This window comes from Sphaerodactylus townsendi, linkage group LG05 (genome assembly GCF_021028975.2).
Source record: "Sphaerodactylus townsendi isolate TG3544 linkage group LG05, MPM_Stown_v2.3, whole genome shotgun sequence".
Taxonomy (NCBI): domain Eukaryota; kingdom Metazoa; phylum Chordata; class Lepidosauria; order Squamata; family Sphaerodactylidae; genus Sphaerodactylus; species Sphaerodactylus townsendi.
In genome coordinates, this window is record NC_059429.1 from 66236357 (window position 1) to 66248770 (window position 12414).

At 39.9% G+C, this 12414-nt stretch overlaps 1 protein-coding gene across 3 annotated transcripts in view; it reads left to right on the forward strand.

Moving 5' to 3' along the window:
• GLIS1 (GLIS family zinc finger 1) overlaps positions 1-12414 on the forward strand; it is a 254899-nt gene that overhangs the window by 226271 nt on the left and 16214 nt on the right. For all 3 annotated transcript variants that reach the window (XM_048498920.1, XM_048498922.1, XM_048498921.1), the window contains one exon: positions 4551-4729. In XM_048498920.1, coding sequence (XP_048354877.1) covers positions 4551-4729 — 179 coding nt within the window. The remainder of the gene's footprint in view (positions 1-4550; positions 4730-12414) is intronic.

The window sequence follows — 12414 nt, forward strand, 5'->3', positions numbered from 1 at the left end:
GGATTCCTAACTGTGCGTTTCTTATGTGGGCAAATAACCAATTGCTGGTCAATGGTGCTGCATTCTACAACCCAACAATATGTTTGCTTGTTGCTTCTCATAATGCAAAACAGTGAATCCAAGGATAAGCTACAGTGACTGATTTATTGTCATATTGTTGAAGGGAAAGATCCTGCATTTTCTGTTGAATGAGGCAATGTCACTTGAGATTGATTAGTAGCAAAGTTCACCAAATGTCATATACTGAGTTTTTGAGAAGAGTGAATGGTATAACTGTTTTTTGAGCCTGTGTTGACAGAAACTCCCCTGAGGCAGGACCAAGAAAAGAAACACATGCAAGGAATTGGGCATCATCCAGAAACCAGATTAGCAAAGCATTTTTAATATTAGAGAAAAAGATGAAAATCAGTGTTAAGTTACCTTTTATTTTTCCTGCTTTTTTCATTCTGCTTTTGTCTCTTGATTCTGTAGCTGACTTCGAGTTCCTTATATTTCAAGTTATTACATCACACTTTTTAAAGAATTGGGATTTAAAATATCGAATTTAATTCTTGTAGGTTACTAGTATCTTGTTTACACCATCATGAATAACACAGGAGTTATTTTTAGTGAAGTTTTACCCTGAGCCAACAACCTGATATTGAGCTTGCTTTTACAAGAAATCCCGCCATATTTTAGCCATGCCTGCTCGCACACTATGTTAGTTGCTCTTTGCACAACTGCACTCCACAGTTCTTTGTATGAATTGTACACAAATGACTTGTTATTGGTTCTGATGAATAATTATTAATTTATAAAATTATCTTGTGTTTATTGTTAGTATGTATAAATACATCTGGGGAAGAAACTAATTAACTGGTTGCTATATCAAGATGAGCAGTCATGTAAAAGACATCTTTCAATTGTTTATATATATATAAACAATATATATATAATGAGAGCTCTCTCTCTCTCTCTCTCATATATATATATATATGAGAGAGAGAGAGAGAGAGAGATATTCACACACACACACATTCACATATTTGTCTTTAGCATCCTAAGCCCTTCGGGGATAGGGTGGTATATTAAATCCAATAAATAACAACAACAACAACAACAACAACAACAATAATAATAATAAACATTTTAAACATTTAAATTTTTTTAAACATTACTGGTAACTATATTCAGTTTATTGTTGAAGGCTTTCATGACCAGAATCATCCCACAACAACCAAATTCAGTTTGTTTCAGATGTTTACAATATCCTTGCCAGTGGACATGCACACATACACACTACATATGTATCCGCCCGCTATCTTCACAGTCCTCCTTGTTTATTGGATGAAATGGGCTGTACCCTATGAAAGCTTGTACCATAATAGATAAACTTGAACTGTTTCATATGTTATATCCTGCTGCTTAAATTTGCACATTTGGAGTTCACAAGGTGGTGTTAGAATGAGGCAGAGGCTTCAGTTCAACTTCAGTGAGACCTCGTGTTAGAAGTTGAACTGTGTATTGTCCATGTTCCTTCAACCTCTAGTGCTCTGTTCCTGTCGCAATTATAGCATATAGCCAGTGTGGTGTAGTTGCATATAGATTGACGTATTAGGTCTAGGGAGATGGAAGTCAGTGAGTGATCTTTGACCAGTCCCTTTTCTGATGATTAAGGAGGGGAGAACCATATTATTGGAAGAAGTAATTTTGAAAATTATTTTGAAAATAAATGTTAATCTTTAAAAGTTGTGATAAAATACCAGTTTGTGATACACAGTAAGCGTTGGTCCTTGGTCTCTGAGACTAGATAGAATATTTCTTTTTTTATCTGTGCTGTCATTCAATGATTAATCATTCTCACAGTCAGCCTTCTGACCCATGAGTACCAGAACTGCTCTGTTCAGCCCACTGAGATGTGTAGGTGCCAGTGGTTTCCAGGCAGGCCCACCCAAGGGGCTGGGTGCCAAGCCATGGTGTTATAGCCGTGTTGGACCACCACTCCCAGGGCAAAATGCAAAAAAGGCCTCCCTGCTGCCGGGAAGCCCCTATTGGACTTAATGGACTTATGCCACCTTTCAATGGCATAAGTCAGAAGCCCTGCTTGCCAGTGCACTGGGGGCAATGGCTGGGAGGAAGCCGGCTACACTGACTTCCCCCTTTCTACCTGTCTTCAGCTAGGAGAGAAAAAAACTTTTCAGACTCAATGCACTCGTTTGTCTAGCTCAGACTTCCAAACAGATTGCATTTCTCCACATATAGTACTCCACAGCACTTAATAAATGGTTTGAAGTGCAGGCAAGCACCACATCACAAAATATATAGGAATTTATTTGAGATAAAGTACAGATGGACAGAACTCTGGATTTGATCTTCCTGCTAAGATGGATGGAAGAAATATTGAGATACACTGCCTAACAGAAGAGTATGCCAGTCAAAGCTTTCCTTCCAAAACAACAACAAAGTGAGGCAGAGTTCATATTGAAAACATCCATGTCTCTGTTGTGGTTGTATTTTACCCCCAAGTATCAGTAAAAGAGAAATGGATTTCGTATTTTTCCAGTTTTGTGTTCTCTTAAAACAGTTAGCAATTAGGCATGCTGCACTGTATTTTCTCTTGTCAGGAACACATTAAAGGCAAGTAACTGGGCATCAGACCATGGAAAAGTCTACCTTAACATTGCTCGGGGGGTGTAGGGGTGTAGGGGTAGGGAGTTTAAAAATCTGCTCAATCTTTTTTGTCCAGTTTTACGGGGAAAAATTAAAGCCATTTTTTGTTGTTTATTAAAACATTTAAATATTACCATTCCTAAGGCATCTTCCAGCAAAGATAAAATGACCTAAAATTTTAAAAGCATCCTGATTGGATCCACCAGAGAGTCCATGTTTTCCACAGGGGAACTTTTCTCAGGCTTAAAAAAATGGTTAGAGCTATAGCACCATAACTTTATAACAATCTACTGCAACATTGTACTAATTCCCAGCATTTATTTTTAAAGAATGTCTAGCTCTTTTGGGATGCAGAGCATATATGTGAAGCTATATGTGAAACTTTCCCCTTCGAACCATTTACTAAAAGCTTTAGAGCTTTAGACTTACCTTTAAAAGTGAACAATGAGACCCAGTACATTATTGCAAATAAACGTTAAAATTTTATGACATTATAGTAATATAGCTATTTCCAATTTTTAAAGCCTCCCAAAAGCCACGTGTGGGGTGGGGGAATGGCTGTCACAGGGATTGAGGTATAGAAAATGACATCAACATGGAATCAATTGTGGGGAGTCCAAACATATAACATCCAAACTTTCCAAAGCATCCTATTATACCAGGTTTGGGGAAAATTGCAGCAGAGTGAGAAAAAACTGACCAGATCAATTATGGCTTCTCTGTCTTTGTCAGAGATAAAGTGGGGAAAGATGCACTTCAGGTAAGCTGACTAGGCACGATACCTATGTGCTTCCTTTCACTTTCTCCCATGTAAATCCAGATGAATAGATGCATGGAATCTACCTAGTAACTTGGGTTTATTAGTGTAATGTAGACTGGGAGTAAGTTGTCTGTGTCTTGAACTTATAGTAAACATTCTCAGCACAGTTCAAATGTGATCTTATACATCTTTTTTCACAACAGTGATCTTCTGTGATTTTTTAAAAATGTAAAATGTAAAGTTATACTCCATCTTTTGAGATAATTTGGGCAATGTGATGCAGTGGAGGTGGGGTTCAGAGCTATAGGTACACCACCCACCATAGGTACTGGCTCATCCCATCTGAAAATTTGCCCCCAAAAAGAGACGTTTAAATTGGTGGCTTTATTGTGGTGACAGTTCTAGAACTGGAGAATATGTTAAAAGGGCTTGTTAAGTGCCCCAATCTCATCTGCATAATCCACCCAGCTCTGCCCACTCAAAATTTTCAGTGGTGAATTTTTAAAGGCCACTGTAACCCTTAAGCTTAAGTGATCCCAAAATACGTATTTTAACTAAGCACTTAACTCCTTAGTTTACTCTTCCTTAAATAAGAGCATTCATGTGTTCATTGTGTGTGAAAACTTCTGAACTTTAAACTAACTGATTTCATTCCACTTATGCATTTTGGAGAGTCAGTTTTAAGTACTAAAAAAGTCCTACTGGGCTTGGCAAAAGTCCCTGATGTACCACTTGGAAATATAACAGCAACCTGGCAAAAATAAAAAGGCTGAATGTAGCCCTGGCTCATCTCCTACAAAACAGATAAGGTATTTATGCCTTAGGAAATGTTTCATGCAGCCTGAAAGTAAGAATGCTCTTATATTAAAAGAAATAGGTTCAATAAACGATACTTGTTTTTCTTGGCAATACAGATTAGTGCAAGTGCTGGAATAGGATTTTAATGTATAATTCTGTTTGGCTGTTTCTGTGGATATCGTGCTATAGAAAATAGTTCATGGTTGTAAATATTGTACTTTTAAATTAAATTAAACAAATACTAATAGTTAAATTTACACAAACTGCAATAGTGCACTATTTTGTGCATTTGTAATGAGAACAGTACCAAGCTTATCACCTGTCTTATGTTTTCTTCCTCTAGGACTGGTCAAAAAATTCATCCGTCTCTTATTAGTCCACTGAAAACAGTAGCTGCTCCCTCCCTACTGCAGAAACACAGTTCTCCATCATCACACAGCCAATCTCCAAATGGACAGCAGTTCTTGGCAAATAAACCATACACACAGTTTCAAAGCCAGTCTATACAGCAGAGACCACAAGGTAACTCTATACTGTATTTTTAACACATACACACACAGACATACAAATGTATATACAGTGTATCAGGCATAGAAGAAGCAGCCATGCAGACATATGTGCAAATCCACCCTAAGGATTAAGCTGAACATTGCAAGTAATCTGTAGTGCTATTTGACCCATGTCATTATCTGGTATATTTTCCACCCCTTCCAGTAGCAGCCAATGATGTGGAGCTGAGATGAATATATTAACAGCATAATAATGCAAAAGGGCCATACTATTCATTGTAGAGTGGAGTGAGGAAAATGATCATGCTCCCATTTTTTTTGCAACAGCCTATATTTCTTGTAATGATTAGTTATTATCTGAAAGCCTACTATCATTTTCACTGAACCCCTCCATTGTTTTAGATAATTTGATATTCCTGAGAGATTTCATACTTACTTTTACTAAAATGCATACCTAGTATAAGTACAAGTGGGGGACCCTCAAGGGCTAATGGGGAGAATCTTGTCATCCCAACTGATCTCCCCCCCAAAAAACTTTCCCTTCTTCCACATCCACAGGTTCCTATCTCTTCCAATTTCCCATTTACCAGTGCCAGTGCTGTCTACCACTTTCCATCCAGTCTTTTCCCAACTAACCTCCAGTGTGAAAATAAAGTTGCAACAGCCATTTTGAATTATCAGAATTTCTAGGCAGTATAAAATTACGACCAAAATCTCATTTTAATATTTTTTTAATGTTCACTTTTTTGAAATTATCCCTCCTTTATTGTGTTGCAATATAAAGCTTTTTTCAGTTAACCTAAAGGTTCCCTCAGGTTTGTATAAACATCTCCCCTGAATGTACATCACCCCATTTTGTAGATTTTTTTATCTGTACCCGGAGACCATTGTTCAGAATTAGATATATTGATAACAAATTCATCACATCCTTCTTGCATCAAAAACTGCGTGTTTTTCAACATGCGAGAGGAATAGTTTAAACAGTGGCTTATAAATAGTAATTTGTAACTATAAGTTTTTCAGCCCGTCAGCTCCACAGTGGCCAGGGATGGAGTGGTGAACGTGGTACCACACAGCCTCCAAAGGGTCTTCAGGTGGTGTGGAAAGGAGGAAAATTGAAAAATCTTCTTGCCAGTTGAAAAGCCCCATTGCAGAAAATGACTTATACCATACTTTCCAGAGGCCATGGAGGGGACTTTCCCAGGTTAAAACCCCAGCAGTGACATAGGTATAGATTTTTATGGGGGGCTCAGGGGGCCACACCCTCACCTGCCCCTGGGGGCATGGCCACACCTCCCCAAACCCCATCCCCTGCCTCAGTGCTTATAAAAGCAGCTCTCCGGGGCCGGGGCCGGCAGACTCCCCTGCCTCACCCTTCCCCCAACGGGCTGGGCTCCCAGCCAGCAGTCCCTTCTGCCCTCCCCTCCAGGCAGAGGCATAGCTAAGAAAAATGGAACCCAGTGCAAAATCTGAGTTTTGTGCTCCCCCCATGGGCGGCCACTGTGATATTGGAATCCACCCCCAAACAGCATCACTTTCAATGGTGTTTAAACTAGGGAGCCCAGATTGTCCTTTTAAATCCACCTTAAAGGGAGAATCTGGGGCAGATTCCACATGGGCCAAAAACAGTGGTGTGAAAATGGTGTGAAAATGATGTAAACCCCATTTACACTGTTTTAAATGCTTTTACACTGTTTTCACACTGCTGTTTTTGGCCCATGCAGAATCTGCCTGGGATTCCCAGTTAAAACAACATTGAAAGTGATGCTGTTTTGGGGTGGATTATCCCCCACCCTAAAACAGCATCACTTGCAATGTTTAAAATGGGGACTTCAGATTCTCCCTTTAAATCCATGCTGAAGAGGGTGGATTTAAAAGGAGAACATGGGGAAATTTGGGGGGTGACTCCCCCCTTTGGGAGTCAATAACTTTGGACCCCTTGAACCAAACCTCACCAAACTTGGGTAGTATCATCAGGAGAGACTCCCAAAAAATCCCTGGATTTTTGGTACTGCTAGCCTAAAAACTGCGCCCCCTGCAGGCCAAAAACTGAAAAAAACACTAAAAATACCCAAAATAACAGAAATGGGGGGGTGGAGCTTTGGACATTTAATGGGGTTGTTGAACCCGGGAAACCGCCTCTTACCTATGTCCTTGAACCCCAGTGTATGGCCCAGCTCACCCTGCACTGTGCCAGTGTGCTCTCAGATGCTGGTGTAACTCCCAGGTGGTAGGCACTTCTGGGCTTTAGTGGCACAGAGCTGTGTGGTGCCTGCATGCTGGCATCTTTGCTCTCTCTGCCAGTATAGGTGCCCCTCATGCCAGCAGGGTGAGCAGAGCGGCCCTCCATCACTCCCACAAGCTGTTTGCCCCCCCCTTATCTGAATTGGGCCCTTTGACCATGAAGTGCGTAGAAGAAGTCTTATACATACATATGTACATACATACGTAGCCTTTATTAGCATATACATTAATCATAAAGTTACAACATGAAATGCAATAAAACAAAACAACTAATAAACTTATTTAAAATTGTCAATTATCTCAGATAGAAATTTTGCAACTGACTCAGAGTAATCTGCATCCGAATTGTCCAGGAGAAATTTTAGTTTCCATTTATCTGCTAAACCATCACATTGCACAAAAAGCTGTGCCCAGTATTTTGCCCTGATGTGCTCCTTTTTTGAGCAGTAGAGCAATGTATGCACTAATGTTTCTATTTGCCAAATATTACAGTGACAAATTTTTCAGATTTAGGAATCCCTTGGTATCTGCCAGCTAATAAGGCAGAGGGGACTACATTAAATCTTGCCATGGTAAGGGCGCATCTCAATCTAGGGACAATGAAATATCGAAGGTATTGAGACGTGCATCCTTATCTCCAACTATAAGCTGATTCACTGGAGAGCAGGTCTTATTTGCAGCCATTAGAGATTTGTGATAATCCCATCCCAGCAGTCTATATTTTAATAATCTATTGACCTCTGAATAAGTAAGCATAAGTAGGTCGTCCAGAGAGACTCCAATCTCAGTGATTTTTTTCAATAATTTTTCCGTGCCACATTGATAAATTTAATTCAGACAGCATCAAGTTAGAGAAGATTCCGGGTTCAGAGTGGTAGTGAATTTTTAACCAGTATTTTATGACTCTGATCCAGACCAGACTTGTCAAGATATTTGAACCTAACTCAATGCATAATGCAGCATTTGATACACAGTTTGGGAGGCCCATAATCTTATGCAAGAATTTGGAATGTATAGTGTTTAGGACCACATTATAAGCTAATGCTCATACTGGTACACCAAACATTAATTACGGACCCACTTTTGAGTTAAAGGCTGTAATTGCAACCAGTACATACTGATTTCCTTTTGTAAAGAAAAATCTAGCTATTCCATTTGCACTCAGAGAGGCTTTCGCTGATACCATTTTATAGTGGGCTGACCATGATAGATTATAAGTAAAGAAGATACCTAAATACTTATAGTGCTTCACTTGTTAAACTTGTCCAGAGATTTTCCAAGTTAATTTCTTCCATGATCTTGCAAAGATCATGATCTTTGATTTAGCAAACTGTCTAATTTATTTAATTTACAGTAATTATTACATTTATATAGTAAACGTGAGCAAAATTAAGACTGTATCAACTAAATAAAACAGGGCAGGTATATGTTTATCTTTTAATTTGGGATTGTGTCTGTCTCTCTTTGCTAATTCGATAGGTAGATCACTAATATAGATGTTAAACCAGTGTTTCCCAACCTTTTTGACATCGCGGTACCCTTGACCTTGCTCTTCATATCTCAAGGTACCCTTGAGGTTCATTTGATGTTTTTTTTGCATTTTAAAGGGTTTTTTTTCCTTTTTTGGCCTGTAGGTGGGGGGAGTGGCAAGCAGGGGGAGGGGAGGGGAGGGAAAGCTGCATTGACAGCCACGTTGTTTGTTTGCCTAAATTTGGCATGGATTTGGGGGAATTTAAAGGGAAAGCTCCCTTTAAATCTACCCCCCCCCCAATCCACACCACATTTAGGCAAATAAAACAATGCTGTTTTAAATCTTGTTTAAAGGAAGCCCACGAAGTTTCCAAACCCCCTCCCCCCGCCCCTTCAAAATCCATTTGATTCTGGTGGGGGGGGCAGGCGGTAGCATTGTCAGGGTACCCCTGGGACATGCTCATGGTACCCCAGGGTACCACGGAACCCTGGTTCAGAATCACTGTGTTAAACAGAGTCAGTGGTATTATTCAGCCCTTTTTTACCCCTTTGTTATTAGGAATACTTTCAGTAAGGAAACCGTCATGTGTGTATTTTACTGTACACAAGTTTGTGTACAGCTGTCTAATCAGGAAGAGGAGTCTATGATCGATATTTTTCTTTTTGAGTTTCTCCCATAGCAAATTTTAGAGATTGAATCAAAGGCTCTTTTCAGATCTAAGAAGGCAACATATAATTTTGCAGAGTGTTGTTTTAATTGTCTATGGGCCAGATGTGTCAGAATAACTCTATGGTCAACACTAGATTTACCTTTAGCAAATCCTATTTGTTCATGACCAATAATCTCTATTTCTTGTGTCCATCTGAGTAATTTTAAGTGTAAAAATTTGGCATATAATTTCCCAACAACCGATAAAAGGCTGATTGGGCAATAATTTGCAGGGTCATTATGATCACCTTTCTTATAAGTTGGCACTATTATCGCCTTTAGCCATGATTATGAGATTTTTCCTATCGAATTTACCTGAGTAAATACGATGGTCAAAATTTGTGACCACATGGATGTATTAGATTTTATTAGCTCAGGAACAATGAGGTCAGGCCCAGAGGATTTTCCTAGTTTAAGATCAGTTATTAAAGATACAATCCCTTGAGGCATGACTGGGGGCCATTATGCTATATTTTCTAAACTTGTCTCTTCATTCAGATATTGGATATCATTATCATTCAAGACAAGATTGAAATATGAGCTCCACATTTCTGGTGTAATATGATCAGTGGCGAAGCCACCAGGGGGTGGGTGTGTGCGCGATGCACTGGGCGCACCATTTCTAGTCATGTGGGGGTGGAAAAATCCCCCCTCCCCTTCCCCCTGCGGCCCCCCTCCCTCTGTGGCACCCCCTGTGGCCACCTCCCCCCCACGGTGCCCCCCTGTGGCCCACTACCCCACTTACTTTTAGGAATGGAGCAGGCCGGAAGCCTGCCTGCGTTGCCTGGGCCTGGTGGGAACTACATTTCCCAGGGGCTCCTGGGAAATGTAGTTCCCACCAGGCCCAGGCAATGCAGGCAGTCTTCCAGCCTTCTTCTCCAGCCTGCTCCTTTCCTAAAAGTAAGTGGGGTGGGGTGCCACAGGGGGGCCCTGCGGGGGGGCGCCGCAGGGGGCGCAAAATCCAGAGTGTGCACCGGGCGCACTCTGGTCTAGCTACACCTCTGAATATAATGTTGGGGAAGTTGTATTGGACGAATTGAACTGTTAACACAGTTCCAGAATTGTTTAGGATTTTTGGAGCAAATAGCCTGGAATGACCATTGCCATTCATGTACGACCATATCTTGAAGTTTTTGTTTTAGGACCTGATTTAAATATTTCTTTAAATATATTAGATATTCAAATAGATATGTATCCTTAGTCTCGAAATAGATTGTAAATTACTCTGATTTATTTGTTAATACCCACACATTCCATGTCAAACCAATTTTTGGGCTTGTTAAAGTTTTTTTTACTTCAGGTACTTCAGAGCCTGCTAAATGTTCAGTAATGAGATGCTGTAATTTTGCATACATATTGATTCCTTTCCATGCAGAGTTTGCTACCATAACATTAAGTTTGTTTTCCTCAACTGTTTGGTGACTTAAGATATGCAGCCATTTCCTGTTCTATTTCTATTGTCCACCTAATTCTCTTAAACTGATCTTGATCTTTGATATTATTTTTAATTAATGGAAGTTGATAGTTGAATGTCATAACAATAGGGAGGTGATCACTGAGAAAATAATTATTGACCGCAAAATCTTCCACAAGATAAAACAAATCTGGAAAAATCAGTATGTAGTCAATTACGCTTCTTCCGTGTTGTGATACAAACGTAAATTCACTTGCATTCGTGAATTATATTAAGCCGTTTAGCCAAACTTTATTTAACTCTAATCCCAGTTTGGCCAAATGAATACCTGCTGCGTTTGTGATTTTATTTCTCAAATTTCTAAAAAAAGGGGCATATAGCAACTGGATGACATCTTGCTGAAACCCTTTTTTTGCAAGGAGATTAAATAAATTTATGCCAATTCAGGCATTTGTATCCCCTGCTATTGTGAGTAACAATGGAGATAGCAAGGAAACTGACTTTCTAGTTTTTGCACATAAGAAATTAACCTACTCCACATGTTACCTAATTTCACCTTTTGCTGAATTGGGGGCATATATACATTTATTATAACAAAAGACCAGTCCCCTATCTTTATTTATGTTTCTTGAGCCAGTGGAAGGCAGCTTTCCAGAGCCTTAGATTTTACCTTTAAGGAGACTAGAGTAATTAAACCACCTGAACACTGCCCCCCACTACTCTCCCTTGTAGCGGGGAGACAATATGTTTTGTAACCTGGAAAAAAATCTCCTGAGGACACCAAGACTCTTGAATTAAAATAACTGAGAACTTCCTCAGATAATATGAGAAGTAGCAATTTTTGGACTTACTACCCCACCCAGCAATGTTCCAAGAAACAAACCTTGCTTGGGTGGGGTGATCATATCAATCATCAGTATTTCGCTCTTCAATATCCATTTTTACATTTTGAACACAACCATTTGATACGTTTGAATTGGAGGTGGCATCAGTTGTTTGGCTCTTGGTGTTGCATCTTGTTGTTGTTGTTGTTGTTGTTATTTATTCAATTTGGTATACCGCCCCATCCCCGGAGGGCTCTGTGCAGTGTACAACATCAACATAAAATACAATAACAAGAGGGGCGAGTAAATAACAACCAATAAATACCTAACATTAAGAACTCAGCCCCATAAACTCTAAAATATTAATTTAATTTAAAACAGCAATTGCTACATGAAATTGGCATCCCGCAAAATCCTTACTTAAAAATCCTCCTAATGAGGGAAGGGGGGGGGACCCTCACAGGAGAACAGAGGGGGCACAATTCAGCGACTGGTCTCTCCAAAGCCCCAGTGGAACAACTCAGTCTTACAGGCCCTGCGTAAATCGCCAAGATCCCGCAGGACCCAGACAGCTGGAAGGAGAGTGTTCCACCACGCCGGGGCCAGAGCCGTAAAGGCCCTGGCCCGAGTGGAAGCCAGTTGCATCATTATCCTTTCTGGCTTGTTGTTTTGAATGACTGGTTCCAGTGCTACCGATAAATGATTTTCTTTCGTATTCCTGCTTCCATTGCCAACTGGAGTACAAGAAACGGGTTGTACTTTTTCTATAACTGTGAGGTCTATCTTGTTTGATCCATTGCCCTGTAGATCCACATTACTTAATTTTATAAGTGGTTCTCGGTCTAAATCTTCTAGTTCCTTAGCCCAAGATTTACCGGGAGGGAATTTGTAATACTTTTGTCACTCTCCAGTCCACTTCATCACCGCTTCACTTCGTGCCTCCAAAGGTACACAGTTTTTTACTCCACTATTAGATGTGTGAGAAGAATCTGGAGTCCTTGTTGCTGATAAGTGTCTATCTATATAAAAAGCTAATT